The 22,597-nt window shown below is 43.7% G+C and overlaps 1 protein-coding gene and 2 non-coding genes across 3 annotated transcripts; 2 read left to right on the forward strand and 1 right to left on the reverse strand.

Annotated features, from left to right (window-relative positions):
• Positions 1-3,812: 3,812 nt before the first annotated feature.
• On the reverse strand, positions 3,813-11,736 carry Btn1a1 (butyrophilin subfamily 1 member A1). The gene is made up of 8 exons (XM_021216013.2): positions 11,484-11,736; positions 10,981-11,102; positions 10,100-10,450; positions 7,001-7,282; positions 5,968-6,117; positions 5,409-5,429; positions 5,294-5,320; positions 3,813-4,914 (listed from the first exon to the last, which is right to left on the reverse strand). Exons 2-8 carry the CDS (start codon positions 11,057-11,059, stop codon positions 4,253-4,255), a joined length of 1,572 nt encoding a protein of 523 aa, XP_021071672.1. The 5' UTR covers positions 11,060-11,102; positions 11,484-11,736; the 3' UTR covers positions 3,813-4,252.
• Positions 9,026-9,097, forward strand: Trnae-uuc. Its single transcript has one exon. It is a non-coding gene; the product is annotated as a tRNA-Glu (tRNA).
• A 597-nt stretch (positions 11,737-12,333) lies between the features above and the next one.
• Positions 12,334-12,422, forward strand: Trnay-gua. The gene is given in 2 exon segments: positions 12,334-12,370; positions 12,387-12,422. It is a non-coding gene; the product is annotated as a tRNA-Tyr (tRNA).
• Positions 12,423-22,597: the final 10,175 nt, after the last annotated feature.

A 22,597-nucleotide genomic window follows, 5' to 3' on the forward strand; every position in this document is an offset into this window, starting at 1 on the left:
TTCTTCTTCTTCTTCTTCTTCTTCTTCTTCTTCTTCTTCTTCTTCTTCTTCTTCTTCTTCTTCTTCTTCTTCTTCTTCTTCTTCTTCTTCTTCTTTCTTCTTCTTCCTCCTCCTCCATCTCCTTATTTCTAGACAGCTTCTAGTGTGTAAACTTCATTGATGAAACACTGCTTAATCCCTGACACTGTGAATAAAATTTCCAGCTCTAGATATCCAGATAGATGTTAACTCTGAATTTTTGCTGTTTAAAACAAGCTTATAGTTAATAACAATGTGTAACATACTTGAAAATTGCTGAGAAATTTTAAAGGTTCTCACCACAAAACAAAAGTATGTGAGGTAATAGGTGTGGTTTGTAACTTCATTTAGCTTTTCCACAACATACATCAGAATATTTTGTACACCATAAATATGTATTATCAATTTTAAACGAGTTTAGGGGATAATGTCCCACACTACATGTCTAACAGGCCTGCCACATGATTGTGAGGCATTGTGGCCTGAGTACTGTTTGGGTTAAATAAAATATAGTATTTTTATAATTTTTAGAGAAACAAGCCCCCCCAGAATTAGCAAAAAGAAAGAAAAACTCATAGTTAATGCTTTTGATAATCCTCTAGGAGAGCAATTCTTCCCTGATCAATCAGAATGTCTGGGTGTTTGTTACCTGATGACAGAATTCTTAAAGTTATTATTATTATTATTATTATTATTATTATTAGTAGTAGTAGTAGTAGTAGTAGTAGTAGTAGTATTGACAAGGGCTCTCTTTATGTCACCCTGGCTGTCCTGGAACCTGTCTGGGTTTTAAAGGGCCCCTCATTACCCACAGAAGCTCCATACGCATCAAGATTTGAGAGCATGGTTTTAGGGTTAAGCTTTAGGGAAAGCCAGAATCTTTCTTTCAGGTTGAGGGTGTAGCAACAACATTCATAACAATGTCCAAGAATGTGTGGAACGGGACTCTGGTCCAAATTATGCTTTAGTTTTGTTTTGAAGCAAGGTCTCATACCACACAAGTTGGATTTAAACTACAGCAGTAGCTGAGAATGATGTTGGACGCTGATCTTCCTGCCTCTGTACCAGAATTACAGGAGTGTACCCTCACACCCATCTTTGGTTCTTCTTAAAGGCTGCAGTTACTGTACAAATGAAGAATGCTGGTTGGAGAATAACCCTCCTCATCACTAAGGGCGTGACATACAGAGGTTAGAACTAGAACATGGCGCTCCCTAAGACTCTAATGCCTGTTCAGTGTGTCCAGGGACCATTTTCCTTGAAGACAATGGGGAAAAGGGAAGCAGAGTCAGAGCTGGTTGAAATCTGAAAGAACCCCCCATCGCCAGTTTTAAGACAGGGCCTTAAAATGTACCGTGTAGCTCAGGTGGGAATTGAACTTGTGTTCTTCCTAGCTCCATCCCCAGAGTGCTAAGATTATGAGCACGCTTCACTCTGCCCAGATCTGAGATTGCTTTTCTTTCTAACCTCACAGCCGTGGGCCCACATATTTCATGTGAAGTTTTACAGATACATATGAGGATCCACATCACACATTAAACACAGTGATACAACAGCCTGCCTTTCCTAGGCATTGAACATATTTAGTATGTGTCTATGTGTATGGGTGAGCATGAGCTATGACAAACGTGGTTATCAGAGGACAATTTATTCCACCATGTGGGTCCCTGGGATTGAACTCAGGTCACCAGGCTCGGCAAGTAAAAGTCTTTATCTGGTAAGTCATCTTATCTACCCTCCAACGCATTTTTGAAAGGATGTCTCGACTATATTTTCTGTGGATTTCTACAAGTAGAATATTTGAATAAAATGAACACATTTATTTATTTGTTTGTTTGTTTACTGATAGGGTGTTACTGTATAGTTTGGGCTGATCTTGAACTGACATATAGTCCAAGCTGGCTTCAAATATGTGACAATTCTCTTCTGAATTCCGGGGAATACAGGCCCGTGTCACCACACCCAATTAAATTAATCCTCTTAAATCAAAGGTGAATTATACCCTTCTCCTAGGAGTACAGTATAAGACAAGCTGCATAGGGTGGCTAGTGTTTGAGATAAAAAAGAGAAGGAAGACACTGGGCACTGGGGACCCATGAGGTGATAGAGAAAAGAACCTGCAGTAGTTTGAATGTGACCCCCAATTTTCATGTCTTTGGAGACTTAATTGTCAAGAGTCGTGTGTGGGGCAGAAGCAGTGCTAGGAATGGAACACACAACAGGTGTATGGTGGGCAAGAACTCTACTGTGGAGCTGCACCCTCTTGGTACATCTGGCACCGTGGTGGGGTTGACTCACCAACAAAGTTACCTTAGTAGGAATAGAAATGAAGTTGCCTTTGAAACAAGGCTGAGAGCAGGAAGCCGTCAGCACAGTGGCCTCTTTGAAGGTAGTTTGATCCTCATGGGTAGCTCCCATCTCTGCCTGGTCTGGTAACTCTCCCAGGCCTAGGCCTTGGGCTGGACCATATAGAACAACCCTGCTGCAACAGCACTTTCCCAGGCAGCCAGCGCTCATTCCTGCTTCAGTTTAATCCAGTCCCTCTTATTGGGATAAAGAAAGAAAAGTTCAGAGGCTGCCTTCCGCAAACAGACATACATTTCTTTCTCTTTCTTTATTTGGTAACATCCGTTCTAGAAGCCGGAAGAATACAATAGAAGCGGAAGGGCTTGGATACACACGCAGGACATTGACAAAAGAAGTCCCATACAAACGGGACGACACCAGAACACACACAAATAGGGACAAACTGTCCAGCTGTGCTGAGCATCGTGGTGCAGCTTTGGGGACCAGAAGGCAGGATACCTGGGTAGGCTGCATTGAGCAAATGGCACAGTGTGGAAAAGGATGGCAGTGGAAGGGAAGGGAAGGTGCCCTGTGAGGTGGTTAAACATTGCAGTGAGGGCCGAGGGAGCAGGCAGCTCCTGATAAAACAGTGATGCTATCTGAGCATGCTGAATCAAAGCTGGTGGACCGGCTAGGTGTGGTGGGTGTGCCTATGTTTCCAGCACTTGTTTAAAAATTTCCCTTTAATCCCAGCACTCGGGAGGCAGAGGCAAGCGGATTTCTGAGTTTGAGGCTAGCCTGGTCTACAAAATGAGTTCCAGGACAGCCAGAGCTATACAGAGAAACCCTGTCTCCAAAAAAAAAAAAAAAAAATTCTCCAGCCCTATTCATCTCTACTCTTTTCTGTCTCTTGCTAGCTTGCTCACATTGCTCTCAAACAAGCAGGGCCAGTCTCCTCTATCTTATAGAACATGACATAGAAAACTTAAGATATAGTTTTCAGACACATCCTGAAAGAGAGGACAAAAGACTAGAAAAGCCAAAGCGTGGGGAGAATGGCTGAACAATGAATGCTGTCTTCCGGGCTCTTGTAATCATGATCTCACAGATGCTTAAAAACTGGCCCTTTCAACTGTTAGCCTTGATAGGGGAGGTCTCACGCGGCCCTACCCCTCCCAGCTGAACTATTGACTGCTGATTGATTGTAGGAGAGGGGAAATCATCATATTCAGTCACACCTGCTCTCTTGAGCACAGAGGAAAGCTCTAAATCCATGTTCCCATTAAACTCAGTAGGCCGGGTTTGAAGCAAGAAGTGGGTATTGATGAAGGGAGGGGAGGGAAAAAAGACAGAATAGAGGAGAGCGAAAGTAATTAGAATGCATTATATACATGTCTGAAGCTGTCAAAAATTTAATTAACAAAAAAAAATTGAGATATAACTGAAAAACCCTAGAGACAGGGCAAGTGTATCAAATGAGACCAAATTCACTTCATTTGCCTGTCATATCTTCTCTAAGTGCTTTTATAGGATTTTAGTCTAAGATCTTTCTTTCTTAGCATCCTATGGTTTGGTTTGGCTCTCCTTTACCTAAAACCTGCTGTTCCACATTCCCCTTTTTCAGAAGTTTCTGCCATAATTTCATGCCAACCTCTTGGTCCCTCAGATGACAGTACCAAGTCCTCCTTTATAGACTATGGCCTGAAGGAATATGAGCACCGGAAATAGTTTAGGATTCAGCCTTCTTCCTCCCCAAGGTTAGTACAGAAAACAAACTAGGATGGCCTTTCTTCCTGCCTTGTCTGGCAACAGCACACCTAACCTTCTCAATGTGAATTAATCTCCACCCACCAGGAAGAGGCGGGGCTTCAAGAAGCTGACAGCTGAAGCTTCGGGGCATGAGGGAGAGTAGTCAGAGGAAGGCAAAGTCACGAAGCTGGAATACTTGTTAAGGTGCTTGGCTAGGTGAGAACGGGATCAGTTTAGAATGGAGAGTGTCTCTGTCTCCGGAAGCAGAGCCTTCCCCCAGCGGGGACAAGGGAATGTCGTCCTGGACATTAGCAATGACTGTGACTTTCTCAGGCCCATTGGCAGTTGAACAGATGGTCAGGGGCTTTTTACCGCAGGACCACAGACAAAAGAAGGGACGGAGGGGGCCAGAGAAGGAGATGCTAGGGAAAGTATAGATAAGGGATCCGTCACTCATGTTGTAGAAGGAAATGTCTCCGGCTTCATAGTCCAGAAAAACCCCAACTCGGCGAGGGGACCCTGCTAACCGGAGAGGGGTCCGGAGTGGGGTGAGGGCCCAGTACCCATTCCCATATAACTCCACAGCCCAGAACCCGTTGTCAGGAGTCATGGGGTCAAACCCTTTCTTCATCACATTCTCCCTACACACACCAATGGCCCAGTCAGTTCTATCTCCCACCTCCACCTCCCAATAATGTCTCCCTGAAATAAAGGTTTCACGGCCCAACACACAGGGCCAGGAGTCAAATCTCTCCGGTCTATCAGGCAGGATCTGACGTGAATCTTCCAATCGAACTGACTTTGAATCTTCATACAGGAAGAGGTGGGGGTGGGCTGTGTCTGGATCCAGAGTCACGTCAACTGGAGGCAAAGAGAGACTTCATCAGCCTGTCCGGTATCAAGACTGCCCGACCTATCTCTCCTTCCCAGAGACATGGAATAGAGTTGCAGGAGCTGTAGTAGAAGAGCTGTGGTAGGGGAGCTATCAGGCCACTCACTAGCTGTCCTCTCCAGCCCCATCTCTTACTGGCAGCTACGGAATGACTTAAGAACTATCAAATGCAGTATCCCTCAAAGGCGTTCTTCTGCTACCTAGTGGTTCTCCCGATGATGATGTCTCACAGAAAGCGCCTTCCCTGTTTCTATCCTGTTACTAAGGAGGTAGTCTGGAGTGCAAGCCTCCCAGGTCTTTGACTCTCACCATAGGGCTTCAGAGTCAGATGAGCTCAGAAACACTAACCTTCATGCAGTGCAGTCTTTTTGCATCCTGAAACGTAAGGAAAGAGACCATCAGTGGTGGGTGAACAAGTAGGAGAGAGAAAATCTTGTGACTCAAAAAGAAGAAGACCACTTACTGAGTTCTTCCAGAAGTCTCTCTGGAAAATAAACAAAATTATGTCAATGGCTTTTTTTATAATGGGAAAGAGGAAGGAGGAAAACCAGAATGAGGGACACCCAAAGGGACACTGTTTACTCTGTGGTGCCCTGCTGACAGGAATTCTGCCTGCAAACCAGGAACAGAAATGCTGCCAGCAAAATAAAATAAACTAAAATATAAATATTAGTTAGATAGATAATAAAAACAAGAGACCCCCAGGATATTTCTAAGGACTTAGAACTAGATCTTAATAAGACGATTCTTCCTGGGAAACGGAGTTAGACTGGCCAGAGAGCCTAAAGCTGGGCTGTGAAAGAATATCAGGTACACAATGACAGTTTGAGCTGATTCTGCCTCTGCCTGGGTCACGTGCACTTTTCTTCACAGTAGGTACCTGTGACTTTTGAAGGTTTATCATTCCTTCCAACCTCAGAATTTTAAAATCCAGCATCTTCCTGTTGGAAGTCATCCAAACAGGCCTGAGTTCAACCTTCCCTGGAAGCTGAGGCACAAAGCCCTTGGGGACAGTGACTTACCTTTAGAGCCAAATTCCTTCTTCCGCAGACCAGATCTTTCCTTGTATAGTTTCCAAGTGAAAAATATGGACCCAATGGTGAGAAATCCTAAGACCAGTAAGATCATAGCCACAGCTATTATCCAGGGAGTCAGCCTTGGCACGAAGGGAGCTAAAACACAAAACAAAACAAAACAAAAATGAACAGACAACAAACCGAAAAGGACATTGGTTGGGAAACTGAATAACTTCAGCTTCTCTCCTGGTACCAAAGGAGAACAGAGATGGGAGTGCTCTTGGTGGCCTCACACCGCCCACAGCAAGAATTGCTCCTCCAGGCTAAGCTTTCTAGAAAGATTTGACCCTGGGCCAAAGCAAGCACTGAACAGCCAGTTGGGGTCAGAACATGTGAAATAAAAATGTACAGCAACCTCTTGTTAACTATCAGTGAGGTAGCTGAGGTAGAGAAGGAAGAGGAAAGGTGACTGCATGCAAGACAGGATGGAAATCATTGGCCAATAAACAAGGAATGGTTCCTTGCTAAATCACAAGTACTAAATTGGAAATGATGAAAGTTCCTGGAGGAACTTGGCAATCTTTGGCAGCCTATATGGAGCTCCATGGTGGAACAAGGAAAGGAGGAAATGTTCAGAGAGGGTACAGTCAAATCAGAAAAAAAAAATTTATTCTCCTTGCTTATTGAAGGAGACGGGTCCTGTCAGGAAGGACTCCAGAGGCAAAGCTTCTCTGTCACCTGTTTCTCTGGAACAAAGCTCTGGAATTTTTATGAGACTGACATGGAGGTGGTGTGTGCAGACCAAGGGGGTAAAACCCAGGACCTTGTGCATGCCACACAAGCACTCTACCACAGAGATACAGCCCAGCCCTTGGTATCTTTATTCTAACTAAGTTGGTAGGGCTTCCTCAAGTCCGCAGGCAAGAACTGTAGGGGAAGATGTAAACAATTTTTCCATGATGTCCCTTCTGAGCAGGGTCCCAAGTCATATTGGCTTGAGTCTCTGGCATCTTGAGAACTCAGCACTAGTTCCACTGACCTGGTAAGGCGATCTCTACTTCCTTCCCCTGGCCAAGGAGGATATTCTGGATGCAGCAGGACATGTTCTTTATGGAGCTGTCTCTGACCATCATCGAAGCTGCCACAGTGAGCAGGCCTTCCTCATTATGCTTCTTGGACTCTGATGTGGATGGTAGCATCTCTCTGTCGGCTGTTCTCCACTGCACCTGAGGCTCTGGGTACCATCCGGAGGAGGTGCACTCCAGTTCCATGTCTCCGTTCTCTTGAACCGTCACACTGATTTGAGGATCTGAACCCACAGCTATTAGAGAGAAACTGACCTTAATCTTTTGGTGGATGCTCTCCTGGGTACATGATACTCTTCGCTTGAGAAAGACAGAGAGGGGGCAAAAGTAGACTGGGGCTAGGTAGGATTCCTCTAATCCTAATCCTTCTGTATGAAGACTGAAGGATCAATAAAAACAATGTCTTGTGTCTTATTAGAGATGGAGCCTTATTGAGATCACACCCTTCAACATAAGGAAAAGTCTGGTGAGTAGGCATGGAGGTGTTTGTCCAACTATCAAGAACAGCAAGAACAATGGCTGCAAGGTGCCTGAGGAGATCTAGAGTCAAGAAAGACCTCTGTGGTTAGAAATGTGTAACATGATTTGGGGGATGAGATGACTATGGTTAGAATGTTTTAGGACGGATGGGAAAGTCTTCTCCTTCTTGGGCAGATTATCACGTAGCTCAGGCTGACCTCAAACAGCTGAAGATGACCTTGAACCTCTGATCTGCTTGCTTCTACCTCCCAAATGCCACGTGCCACCACAAACCATTTTATACAGTGCTGGAGATCCCACCCAGGGCTTTGTGAATGCTAAGCAAGGACACCTCCAACTGACTCACACCTCTACTCCCCAGAAGACTTGAGAACAGAGTTTGGAATCTTGTTTTGTTTTTCCCCTTGAGGTTTGCAGTTGATAATTTAACTTTCCTTTACCTAGGATGCAGACTCAAGAGTTTTCTTAAATGGTTTCAACCTCATCTTTCCTCACAGAATTATGCCCCAACAAAAATCAACACAGGGGACACACAACTGTAATCTTAGCACTCAGGAGGTGGAGGGAGGAGAATCGGGAGTTCAAGACCAGCCTCTACTATATAATGAGTTCAAGACCATTTCTCAATAACAACAGAGAAAGTGACAGTCCAGGCTTTTAATCTGAGTACTGGAGAGGCTGAAGCAGGTGGCTTTCTATGAGTTCTAGGCCAACCTGGTCTCCATAGCAAGTCTGCGGCCAGCCAAAGCTACATCGGAACACCCTGATGCAAAAACATCAAACAAACAAACAGCAACAGAAAATTTGCAGCAACAAAGTTAACATAAAGCTACTTTTCATATTTATTTAGTCTAATCTTTCCTTCCCTCTCTTTTCCTCTTTTCCTAACACTCTTTCCTTCTCCCTTCTCCCCTTTCACACAGTTCTACAGGATACAGAAAAATTCTGAGCTCTAGACAAGTATCCTTAAACAACAACACCTCAACAGCTCCTCATATTCAAACGAGTGTGTATGGAAAATGTAAACTCATTTTATGAAAATGGCCATCATTTATAAAAGATAATAACAACATAGAGGTTCTAAGTAGCCAGGGTCAATTTTGAACTTCTAATCTTCCTGCTTGTATCTCCCAGTTGCTGGAATTACAGGGTGTCACTTCCCAGTTGAAATATCATACACAAACCCACAAGTATGTGTAAATATAAACTATGTGCATATATGTATATATATATATATATATATTTATGTACAGATATACATGTATATGTATATATTACATAATTTATATATTATATAATTTTAAGATGCCCTTCCCTAAAAATGATATGAGAGTTATATTTGGTACATTAAATATGGCAAAACATGGCAATGTATTTTTGAGCTAGGGATACAGTTAAGTTGATAGATTCCTTTCCCAGCATCTGAAGAGCAGGTGTGTCAGTCGCCTGGGATCTTGTACATGAGAGGAGGAGGAAGTTAGAAGAGCACACAGAGCAGCTCCCACATGGTCTAGCGGTTAGGATTCCTGGTTTTCACCCAGGCGGCCCGGGTTCGACTCCCGGTGTGGGAAGCTCACTCCTTTTGAGTTGGTTTGTTTGTTCCATACGGATCATTCTAGTACTTCAAAGTGTTCTTAAAAGGGTTTGAGACAGAAGTGTGTCAGCTCATTTCTCAAAGTAACAAGTTAAATAACTAAATAAATGAGAACTAACGAAAGGCAATATCTGTGTTAGATATCTGTGTTAATATACACTAGTCTAAGACGTAGAAATTTCTTTATAAGCATATGATGCTTTACCATTAACAATGTATTTTTCACTTATCTAGTTCCTTGTTACAAATTCTTGCTGGATTTAGCTTTCCGGTTTCACAGCAGGAAAAACTGAGTGGGGGATTTGCTTGATTTGGATCACTAACAGGGAGGGAAATTAGAGCTCAATGTATTCTTTCCTTATTATCTCAGACAGGAAGAAGGAGAGAACATGAGTAATATGAGTAAAACCATTTTGGAGGTGGATCAAGAACTTTAGCAACGGACCGTACTCTGTTAGGGTGTCAATCTTTAGGCACTAAACCACGAAGCTGTTCAGGGCATCTAAGATGCTCACCACAACCTTACGTAAACGTGAAAACATACATAATTTAAACTGGCACACAAATTTACCAGAACTGGTCTAGTAAATTATGGTGTACCCTGTAAAAGAATGCAATAGCCAGATGTGGGGGTACACACTTGTAATCTCAGCACTGTGGAGGTAGAAGCAGAAGGATTTCCAGGACTACATAGCAGATATTGTCCCCAAAACTAATTTAAATTAAGAATGTTATGCATTTAGAGGAGGGGATCAACCTCTTCTAGAGGGGAAATTGCAGAAGATAATTAGATCCGCAGGAGCGATATCTGGCTCTGCATCCTGCTCCTTTAGCTGAGCTCCTTCCCACTCATCTCCCACTCTGCGCCGGCCCCGCATCTTCAAACTCAAAATGATTTAGAGAATGAACACGATGGTTCTCCCCAAAGCGAAAGTCTCCGCGCGGAGTGACGAGGTGACACATTCCCCTCTGTACCCACCAGCCACTTTGAGATGTACGGCGGCCTCCTCGAAGTCGTCATTGTCTTTGAAAAGGCACCGGTACTCCCCCTGGTCTGAGACCCTGACTCCTCGGATCAGCAGAGTAGCGCGGCCGTCTAGGAGCCCGGCTGTCGCCAGCGTCGCCCTCCCGCGGTACTCCGTCATCTGCTGGCCCTCCTGCTCCTGACCATCCCGGTATAGAAGTACCGCTGGCGACCTAGTCTGTCGAAACCACAGCAGCTCCATGTATTCCGACCTCGCGTTTGGGGAAAAGCCACAAGTCAGCTCGGCATCTGAGCCCACTAGGGCCAACACTGGTTCCTGAGGTGCGGTTACATCGAAGGGAGCTGCTGTAAAAAACAAGGTTAAATAGGACGATGGATTGGGATGGAGGACCTACCGGCCAGTCTCCTTGTAAAGGAAGGAACTCGGGGTGGCTGCTATTTCTTTTTTTCTGTTTATTTTTCAGACTGGATCTCATAAATCCCAAAGTGGCCTCCAGCTCACTATGTAGTCTTGAGCTCCTTGATCCCCTTGCCTTCAATTCTCAAGTGCGAGCATTACAGGGGTGCACCACCACCACACCCTGCGTTCCAATTCCTTCGATTTAAAGGGAAAACAACTAGGCACTCCCTATGTAACCCTGGATGCCCTGGCTATCTCTACGTAGACCAGGCTGGTTTTGAAAGCCTCCGAAAGATCTGCCTGGGCCCACTTGGTGCTGGAACTGCAGGTGTGTATTACCTCCCCAGTGGATTTCCTTTGAACTCACTGGATTGTGGTGAAGGTCCCGCCACCAGGAGCCAAACCGGGTCACAGGTATTTATTTATAGGGACCGTCCAACTTTGCGAGAAAGGGAAGGCTAGAATAGAGACTTACCCGAGTCCAGCATGGGCAGCTGTAGGACAGTGAGCGTGAGCAGACAGACCAAGAGGCAGGAGTTGGTGGGAACTGCCATCTCTGAGCTAATTGGGGCAATGGAGCCCGCCAAGAGCTTCAGGCTGGGAGAGAAACAGTCAGGAGGTAACTATGGGCTCTGCAAGCGCCCTGGTCTCCACCAGTTCCTTTCAACCTGGAAGGCTCTGTATTTCCCCTGCAGAATAATTTTCAGTCCATGTTACAACAGCGCCTGCCCCATACCCTTCTTTGTAAGTCTGGTTCTCCCGCCCTCGGCTGCCTCCAGAATTAAGCTGTGAGGCACAGCTGTAGATAATGAAAAAAATCTCCGCTTTTACAACGACAATAAAACAATAAAAATCGTATCGAGTGGGATACTTTGTTATTCGTGTTTAGAGGTGATAATGAAGATAAAGCCACGGAGGTAGAAATGGAGAGCATGAAATGACATGGAAGAGGAGAGAGAGACAAGGTGTGTTTCTCACCTGTAAGCCCAGCAGCGCTCAGGAGGGTGATCTCTGGGAGTTACACAGTGAGGTCCGTACAGTATTGCCAAAGTCCGAGAGAGAGGGGAGAGGCAGAGCTGAAGAGCTTGAGGAACAGAAAGCCTAGTACAGAGAAGAGACAAAGAGAGCTGTGTTATTTTGTGGCCCTCTGAGCTGAGAGTGAAGCACCTACCGACTTCGACAGACCCAGAGGAAAAGGGAGCCAGAGCCACCGCGACCAAGGAAAAGGCTGTTTGTCACCCCGGGGCCAAAAAGAGAGAGCTTCAGAAGGAAGAAGGCTGTGTACTGTTAGATAAGCCTGCCCACATGGCCAAGTGTATTTACTCGGGGGGAGGGGGGGGAGGGAACCCTTCAAACATGTGGACTACAGATTGGTGGTCGGGTAGTTTGGGTTCATCCTCCTCCCCTAAGAGAACAATATTATGCTTTAAAGAGCTAGACCGAATATAGGGAATTGGGGCAAAAAGAAAGAAGGCTTGAGTAGCTGAATATATTCTGAAATATATTGTATATTTATGTACAGCATAGAAACAATCAGTAAGTTTTCTACATAGTTCATAGTATAGCTAATAAGCATATATTTGCCAAGATTATGAGATTTTTAGTTCTTTTTCTAGTATAAAGGATGCACTTGGCATTTGGTATAATCTAGCATTCATGAAGCCCTGAGTTGGATCCCAGAACTGCTTAAAATCAGGCATAGTGGCTCATATTAGTAAACTCAGGTGGAACTAGGAAGATAAGAAATATGAGTCATTCTCAAATTTAGGAAGATTGAAGCTACTCTAAGCTACTTGTTACTTACTCTGTTATACTTTCTACGTGGATTCCTTCGATAGCTCAGTTGGTAGAGCGGAGGACTGTAGGAACATCGATCTGGAAATCCTTAGGTCGCTGGTTCGAATCCGGCTCGAAGGAGACCTGTTTTATTATTACTCAGATGGATCCAATCTACCGTATTTGTTTGCTTTACTAGCCAATTGATTTTAAAAGGCAGGATAAACTGTTTTTTAAAAAACGCACAGTAAAACAGGCATGCTAGCTCATGCTTCTATTCCTAGCATTCAGGAGGCAGAGGTAAGAAGAGCTTGAGGCCAGCCTGATCTACAGATCAAGTTCTGAGTTGTGCAGTAAGAGTCTGCCTGGAAAAAAGAAGGAAGAAAAGACAAAGAAGAACTAAGAGGAGGAGGGAGGAAGAAGAAAATAGAAAACTATATGCATTTTATGTGAGCTCTTTGTTTATGAATATAACTACCCGATATGCTGTTTGATCGAGTTCCATAAGTAAAGCCATTTACTCAAAGGGCATAATAAACATATATGGTATCAGTGACCTTTCCTACAATATTAAAAGGACCATAGCATCCTAAAGAGTTATCCTTCAGCCTGCAAGCAACAAGAGGTATTATCTTACATGCTTATATGAAAATTAGTGAAATTTAGTATCATCATCATCATCATTATCATCATCATCATCATCACATTTGTAGTATAACAAGACTGGGCATTTCTCTTGGTACAATCACTTGGTACAATCTAACCACTTGGTACAATCTAGACTGGAGTCCTCCAGGCCAGTTGTTGTCTATTTTGAGGTCTGGTCTTCTTTCTGTGTGGACTTTTTAGAAATTAAAGTTAATAATTGTATTATATTTGAGGTCTGAGGAGATGGCTCAGGAGTTAAGAGCGCTGGCTGCTCTTGCAGAGGGCCCAGGTTCAGCTCCCAGCTCTCACAGGGTCACTCACAACTGTCTGTAATTAAAATTCCAGGGACCTCCCAGGTATCCACACATACATGACAGACTAACATGCATCCACATAAATGAAAACTAAATTAAAAACAAATTTTAAAATAGGTGCTTTATATTTTTGACAACATTCCTTCTCAATTTTATTTAATTTTTTAAAAAATTATTATGATTAAGACCAAAGCTAGCTACTCTAGTTGGCCTGATTGGCTGCCAGGTTGTGTGCAGTTCCCAAGCACGAATCAGATTTTATTACTTTTTTGCTTAATATTCTCTGCATGCTAAGGACTGGCATGAGGACTTAAAATGTAATAATCCCTGTATGTCCAAATGCTAAGCAGAAATGCCACACTCATCCCATTCATACCTACAGGAAATGCATATTATCAAAATAGCAGTTTCAGAACTTTACTTCTGAACTCTTGCCTCATCCATGGTGGGCAATTTGTATTTTAAAATGACTTATACAATAGATTTAAATGTTCCATCCTAGCTTATCAGACTGAAGAACAAAAATATTAACAGTTGGGTTGGAGAGATGTTTCAGCAGTTAAGAACATGAACTGCTCTTGTAGAGAACCTATGTCAAGTGGTTCATGGCCACCTGAGACGCCAGCTCCCAGGGATCTGACACCTCTTTGGCCTGCTGGAGCATTCGCACTTGTGTGCACAAACCCACAATTGAGCACACACACACACATAGACACACAATTAAAAAATAAGAAAAATAAGGCAGTGGTGGCACACGCCTTTAATCCCAGCACTTGGGAGGCAGAAGCAGGCGGATTTCTGAGTTCAAGGCCAGCCTGGTCTACAGACTACAGTGAGTTCCAGGACAGCCAGGGATAGACAGAGAAACCCTGTCTTGAAAAAAACAAACAAATAAATAAATAAATCTTTAAATATATTACTGATTACTAAATAATTAAGAAGGGTTTTTGTCTGTGTAGTTTCATCACTTGGGACTTGGAACCACGCAGAAGTCAGAACCCTTAGGCTCTGTAGGAAGAGATATAATTAAGATGACTATATGTAACAGACAAGAGGCTGATGCAGGAGCATTGCTCTGAGTTTGGGAGGGAGGGGGCATTCCTGGCCTACAAAACAAGACACAGACCAGCCAGTCTACACAAGGACACTGCATCTTGAAATAAGAACAGGAGAAAGACAGATGGAAGAGAGGGAGGGACAAACACTGTGGCAGTCCTGGGCATGTTTAACCTGTGACCCACAGCCGCAAGTAACACATCTCTCCAGGATGACTGTAAATGAGACTCAACACAGACTCATATGAGATCATTTTGTGGGGTTTTTTTTTTCCCTTCCTCCAGTGTGTTCTTTGTAGATGACAAAGATGTTTCCATGGTAAAAGGTTGAAGAAAGGGAAAAGCCCTTCTCTTTCCTCTTCCTGCATTGTCCCGCTAGCAGGCTAAACTCTGAATTGGTGTGGTTACTCCAAGCACCTCCTCCAGATAATAGTGCTTATCATCTCTCTCCCAGAACATTCTATCCCCTCTTGTCTGCATGGTTAATTCCCCTCCCTCTCTCAAAAGTCACCTGAGGGTGGTAACTTCCACAGCTTCTTTCAAAAGCAAACAAATATAACTGTACTTTTTCGGGAGGGTGGAGAACTGGATCTTATTGCCCAGGTTGGCACCAAGCACATTGTACAGCTGAAGATAACGCTGCAATTATCCTCCTGCCTCCACCTACCAAGGCTGGGATTATAGGTAGGTGAAGCCAAGATGGCTGCTCATCACATTTTATTTTATTTTATTTTATTTTATTTTATTTGTTTATTTTGAGGCAAGGTACCCCCAGGCTTGCCTGAAACTTACTATATAGTCTAGGATGACCTTGAAGCCAGGAGATTCTCCTGCCTCAGCCTCTTGAAAACTGAAATTAATGGCATGAACCACCGTGGTAGTCTGTATAACTGTTTTATCTGTTACTTGTCTACACGTTTCTGAACACAATAACTCATTTATGCTTTTATTTCTCTATATAACCATTATATTTTGGATGCATTTCTCTCTCTCTCTCTCTCTCTCTCTCTCTCTCTCTCTCTCTCTCTCTCTCTGGTGTGTGTGTCTGTGTGTGTGTCTTATTCTGATCAGAATCCTCAAGTGATGAGGCAGCTGTCACCTTTACAACAGTTCTGGCCAGATGAGCCAAGAGGAAGTGCCACAGTGGGTAAGGAGCATGCCAGTTCCATGCTCTTAGCTGGTTTGCTGTTGGGCTTCATCATCAGCTGCTTTTCAAGGGGATCACACAGAGTTAACATGCACCTATGACGTTCTGATAGTACAATTCTGAAATTATGTTCTTATTTACCAACCCATGCATGATAGTATGATAGTATGATGGAATGTATGTATGTGAAGACGGCACGGAAAGGAAGCCACGAGGAGATGGTCTGGTTGCCAGAAGATGTAACAGGAGCCAATACACTGAGGTTGGCTTCAGCAGGGTAGACAGAGAATTCAGGGAAGGGATTAAACGCGAGACCTTGCCTGAGCTCTGCCCCTTGCAGCCTCTGTGCTACCTCTGATTATTGCTCATGCTGGTTCTTTCATCATCCTGTGGCCTTACTCTACAACTGGCCAAAACAGGGCTGCCCTTCCCCCTGGATGACAGGCTGTGGGCTGGTGAGAATAATGTTGGACTCTGACATTTCAGCAGCGGCCTATTCGTCTGTTATTAGGCTGAGAGTGGTGGTATATGCTCATGATCCAGCACCAGGGTCATGGAAGCAGCAGTTCAGGGGTATTTAGGGATTCAGTCAGTGTGTCTGGGGTACACAGGTCCCATCTCATTTTAAAACTGGCCTGCTCTCACCCGTTTTCCCCTTACCACCGCTGCCACTCGGGGGACTCTAATTAAACCTTGTCAACGTTTGTCTTCACCCAAAACAGACCTTGACACAAAGATGTGGATGCCAGTAATTTACTGGGGAGTGACCTCAGGAAGCACAGCGAGGAAGTGAAGAAAGGAGACTGGAAGAACTAACAAAGGGCAAGTTTATTAGGCTGCTGCTGTGAGCTCAGCTTTACTGTGAACTCACTACATTACTCTGACTGGTCTGCAGTTCAGTATCTAGATCTGGCCTGGTCTTGAGCTCACAGGATCCAGCTGCCTCTGCTAATGGGTCTAGGTGCTAAGATTAAAGGCATGGGCCACCACACCCTACTACCAGGGACTCTTAAGTGACTAAGTGGGACTAGAAACTCCCCATCTTTGAACGGAGTGGAAATCTTGCCGTTCATGGGGGCTTGGCTAGTGGTGTTTGTCAGAGAGATGTCTGAGCCCCTGGTACTTCTTCAGGCAAACTGGGAGGCAAAAGGGTGGCGCCTTGAAACTCAAGAGATGTGAGATCCAGAAGACAACTATCTGCCTTTAAAGAAGTTGAACACTATGCTCTCAGTCCTTGGTATCCTTGGAACTTTTCAAGTCCGCTCACCTCTGTCCTATACCGGCTCTCAGTCTTTGCTTCTCTTCATATCCAAACACACTCTGCCTGAAATTCTCCATCCCTTACTGTCAGCCAGAGAACTACAGTGCCTCCTAGTATGCTAGGGAGGGAGAAATGGGTCAGCTAATGTGATCAACTTCCAAGAGTTTGTGTCCTAAAGCTTCAAAACAATAATTACCCTCTCTTTCCTCTCCATCCTTTTCTCCAAATTTCTGTTTTTTAATCTTTTTTTTTTTTTTAATTATCATGTATCCTGAGGCTTAGAGATTGTGGGAGGTTAAAGCTGAGACTCCCTGTGAAGTCAGTGGCCACACTCCATTATGTGTGCCAGCTCTGTGGTAAGAGTGGGGCTTGTAAAGGCTTATTGTTTGTCGAACAATGGAGACAAGGAGAACTCAGACTCTTCCAAGCCCCTTTCTGAATATTTCTGGAAAGTGAGCGAGACTAAAATCAATTATCAGGTGAGTTAAGTATGTGGAAATCAGTTGAATGGGTTTAAGATGAGTTTCTGGGAATGTGTGCTTAAAACTCACAATGAAACAGCTGTCCCCTCCTGTGAACTGCAGAAAACTTATAGTGCATCAAGCTCTGTGTTTCAGCTTCTCTTCTTAGAAAGCTGGAGGAAGTTCCTCTTGGCTTTGGATGTCAAGCGTGTACTGTAGCTGAGAATGCAAAGCGAGGAGCCAGTTTGGGGTGGGTGCTGCAAGTCCTGGGAGACTGGTAGAGCCCCTGGCTATGTGAATCTGGTTGGCCAAGGTCTGCCAATTGTCAGGCTACGGTTTGTCAGTGTCTGTGGGGCCAGATTGGAGACAGAACTCCACTGTTACCTACAGCAGCCAGGGGAAGGTTTTTATTATTGTTGTTTGTTTTCAGATAAGATGGGATTCTTGGCTTCACTACAGCAAAGAACTGCAGGATGAGCTAGTGTGAAGCAGAAGGGAGGTTTTTAAGGAAGAGATGGTAACATAGATTATTTTATTACATTTAATTTTTATTGATTGATTGATTTCTGTGTGTTGAGGGGAGGTGAGGAACACATGTGTGTGGAGGTTAGAGAACAGCTTTCAGGAACCAGTTCTCTCCTTCAAATGGGTCCCAGGGACTGAACTTGAAGTGGTCCATCTGGATGGTGAGTGTCTTTCCCTGCTGAGCTTTTTCTAGTATAGACTTAAGCACAGGAGATAATAGAAAAGGAGGCACCCAGGGAATGGAAAAGACACACCCAAATGTGAATGTGGGGATCTCAAAGAAAGAGTGTGTGTTACCAGTAGCCATGTATATGATTTTAGTGGCTCTCAAGTTATATCTCAAAGGGTTGCTAAGAAATGTTTCTTTCTTCCCTCCCTCCCTCTCTCTCCCTCTCCCTCTCCCCCCCCCCCCATAAATAAAGTTATAGTGACCCCTGTGGTGTCTTGGATAGGATTTCTATCTAACAAGGTAAAAACCATGGGCCACAGGGTTTGGACAAGGGACCCAGGACATATCCATTAATGTAAATATGTATCTTAGGAGATTCCTAGAAAGTGTAGAGTTGTAATTGGGAAAAGCCATAAGTGCTGAGGTCTAAGCATAATGTAGGCTATTTTTATCACTCTAACTTGAAATTTCTCTATATAAAGGAAATGTGGTCTCTGTGTAGACTTCTTTTGCAGCCAATGTTAACCATGCTGGAATTCATGACTCTCAGCAGGCAAGAGTAAACGTAACCAGACTCTGTGGTAAAGGGGCTTCCCATGGGCAGTGGAAGGAATGGGATATCTTTTTCTATTTCAGTTTTCTTGGCTAAGATTCTGGAGGCTACAACCTGTGCTGTAGGTAACATCTAAGCCGCTAAACCAACAACTTACTGAGAGATGCTGCTGTGTGTGTTGGAAGAAGCTTTTTCATATGAGAGCCCACTGGGGCTGTGTGGGTAGCTCAGTTCTGGGAATCAAGATGTCTAGAGGAACAGGACCTGGTGGGGCAGTAGATCCTCATCCCTTAAGGAACATCAGGTTGCTTGCACAGAACCTTGCGGGTCAGCTCCTGTGAGGGTTTAGCGCCACCTCCAGTCAAGTTGAGATTAAAAATGGTTTTAAATTTTAAAAAAGTTGTAAACTTTCATTACAAAATTTGGTTTTTAATTTGTAATGAAAGTTTACAACTTTTTTTTTTTCAAAAAAGGTAATAAACTGAAAACATCTGTTAATAAAGGTCTTAAATAAAACAAAACCTTAGTTTTGAGGCTAGTACCTCAGGGGTAGGGAACTTGTAAAAAGCCCTGGGTTCAAGCCCCAGCATGGCAATGCTTAACCTTCCTCTTCTGGCTCAGATCTGGTTATATTTAATGTTTGCTTCAAGCATAAATTTTCAAATGCTCTTACCTCATAAACTTTTTGTACTCTTGAAAATTGCTGAGAACCCAAAGGATTTTTATTTGTGGGTTTTTAACTATCAACATTTAATATAATAGGAATTCAAATTAAAAAAAAAAACATTTTAAGCATATAAATACAAAAGCACACATTCCAGTGATAGGATAGTGTCATTAGGTGTCACTTAACATCTAGAAAATTCTGGGGTCTACATGCAATGTGCAAAGACATGAACACTGTTTTTCATGGCAATGAAGAGTTCTGACTTCACGGATCCTCTTAAATCGTCTTGGGCTGAAGCACACTTTTGGGAATCCCTCTCTCTGATGATTACAGAGAAAGACTATAAGACAGTTACTTTGAAATACCTCTGAATCAACACATTGGGGACATTAAGGCAGACAGACAGAGTTACTGAAATAGGTATCAGAGGACCTTTATACATACACACTAACCAGACACTGGATGCTGCCCCTAAAGCCTCGTGGGAGGCATGGACGTCCTGTGCTCAAAGATAAGCACTAGAGGATCCAAGAAAGTTAAACACACAGGGTTGTCCCTTTAAAGGCAAGGATGCACGAATTGTTTTTCCACCCAGAAAGCTGGAAGCAGATGTGGTTAGTAGCCTAGTGACCTTGGCAATATCCGTGTGGTTGAAAAGAGCAGAGAAAACTCTCTTCAGGCCTTTATCCTTTTGTTTTAAAAAATAAAATCCCAAGTATTCTATTTACCAAATTAAGACTCAAGAGTCCTTGAATAACCAAAAAACAACAAAAAACAAAAAAAAACCTCAAGAGTCAGACGCTGTGGTGAAAGCCTGCTAGCTCAGAGAGGCAGAGAAAGCCCCCAGCTGACCTTCCTACTCCACCAATATCTCTGCAGGAAAAAGCTCCTGTTCCTTCTCCATGCTGTCTTAAAAACCCTTCAACTTAAACACCCTCTCTACTGTTTTCTTATGTTCACTTCCTGCCAGCTGGTTACTTGCTCCATCTCTTGACCTAAGGTTGACTTTATTTTGCTCTTGGATTAAAGGTGTGTAGCCGGTCGTGGTGGCACATGCCTTTAATCCCAGCACTTGGGAGGCAGAGGCAGGCGGATTTCTGAGTTCAGGCCAGCCTGGTCTACAGAGTAAGTTCCAGGACAGCCAAGGCTATACAGAGAAACCCTGTCTCGGAAAAAAAAAAAAAAAAAAAAAGGTGTGTGCTAGCACCGAGCCACACCACAAATACTTGTTTACGGTATACAGAAAGCTCCGGGATCAAAGGCTGAGCCATGCCACAATTAGAAAAAGGTTTTTACAGTTCACAATATTGATGGCTACAATGCAACCAAATATCTAGTAACATTATCATTAACTTGTCATTCTACAGAACCCATCTTTATGAAAGATCTCACAAATACTTTACAAAGAGTTTCAATGTAATTGAAGTTTTACTGTGCAATTATATTTTACTACACACAGGGGATTGAGTTAACTACCACCAGGAAAATCTTCTCCAAATTCTGCTGTGCATAAATATGCCTAAAATAATTTACTCAGGGTCAGACTCCTAAAGTTTGAACCAACACTGGCCGCTGAGTCGAGTTGAACCAAACTACCTTTTGCTTCCCTTGGGTCATCACATTGCTGGGTGGTGGTTCCAGAGACCTTTGTAAATCCCCATTCTCAGGCACAGAAGCTTTCTTTGGCTGTGACCAATCCCACAGCACAGCATTAAAGCCCCCAAAACTCTGCAGATGGTTAATGGTGGAGCTTGAGATGTAAGGGTTGATCTGGACCCAGCTGGTCATCCACTTTAGCAGAAGAATGGTAGTGGAGCTATAGCTATAGTGCACCATGGGAGGGTGCAGGTAGAGAAGTCACAGGCTTTCTGCAGGAAATTGTATAAAGTGATGGAAGAGAGCTCTTTCTCTTGGATTCTCAGATGTTATGCTAGGTGTGGCAGAAATGGTCCCCCCGTGTACTATCTCTCTCATGAGACTCTGTTCCAGTATAGGTGAGAAAGTCACAGACCACCACACATATAAAGCCAAACGGAGTTCTTTATTTCTGGAAAGCCAACACCTTTAATACTCTTAATGTGGAAGCTCAAGTATACAGGGTTCTGAAAGCCAAAACCTCACAATCTCATCAATAATAGACAAGGAACATAGTAACCATGCAGCATCTCTCTTGGAAGCGCACAGTTGTATTAAATATTAAATCTCAATGATGGGTTTCTACACCACCTTTGATCGTTCATCAAAGACACATAGCCTTTACCTGCTATGGTAAAGTTGATGCATATCTTCTCAGGAAGCCAGGCCACACAGCGGCACTTCAGACAGCCCCTCGTCTCGGAACCTGTACACTGCTGTGCTTACAGGACCACAGTCTAGAACCTGTACCCAGGACTTCTGTGTTCAATGGCTCTCTCTCACATTCCCCCTATTCGAGTCGACTGCCTAGTACACCTGGTTTCTCTCCCAGAATTTAATCACTGAGGGGTGTAAACTGGTGATGTAACCTCATACATTTCATGGACTCAAGCAAGCAGGACTCAAATCAAACCCAACTCCTCCTCTGAGCTCTGGTTGTTTGTTATCTCATGTATTTATATTCCCTTTCTACTTTGTAATTTCTGAGATAAGGTGCTCAAGGGAAGTGCAATCTCTCTAACAGTTTAATCTACCAACCCAAAAAAGTGGACCTACCATCTATAAGTAATCTTTACCTTTGCCTTGCCATTTCTCTGTTTCTTGTCCTGTATTGTTTCCAAGCAAAATATATTCCCATAAGCCCCAGGAATGCTGGCAGTAACATGTCAATCCAGATTGAGGCAGATGGTGCTAGAACAACCCAAAAGAAGTATGTTTGCTAATATCTTTAGAGAAGTCAGTAGCTTAGGGCCCTCAGGGACTGGATTGATGATGGTGGACTGCTCACAATGTACACCATGTCTTGCTCCAACCAAGCCTCCTTTTTGTCAGGGACTGTGGCACTTTGGGCTACCTCTATAGTGTACTGGCTTTTGGCCAGTGACCCCCCCCCCCCACGTTTCTTCTTTAGTAAAACAAGAAGGCCGGGCGGTGGTGGCACACGCCTTTAAACCCAGCATTTGGGAGGCAGAGGCAGGCAGATTTCTGAGTTCAAGGCCAGCCTGGTCTACAGAGTGAGTTCCAGGACAGCCAGGGCTACACAAAAAACCAAAAAATAAAAATTAAAAACAAAAAGGAACGAACTGTGGCAATGAAATGTGATAAAGTCTCTCACATTCTAAGAAACTGGAACTTTTGCTGGACTTCACAGCCAGAGTTAATATTACACCTTGAAATCACTTAAGACTGCTAGTCTACTGTGTACTCAGTCTGCTTGTTTAACTTGCCTTTAAGAGAACAAAGTAACCAGCCTTACTTATATTTCCCAGTAATCAACTCCTACAATAAAACGTAATGCATGGCTGCAGTCTTTAACGATCTGCTACTCCATGGCCTTGACCCAGAGTAATGCTTGTGTGTGTATGTGTGTGTGTGTGTGTG

The sequence above is a fragment of the Mus pahari genome, chromosome 16 (genome assembly GCF_900095145.1).
Source record: "Mus pahari chromosome 16, PAHARI_EIJ_v1.1, whole genome shotgun sequence".
NCBI classification, from domain to species: Eukaryota; Metazoa; Chordata; class Mammalia; order Rodentia; family Muridae; genus Mus; species Mus pahari.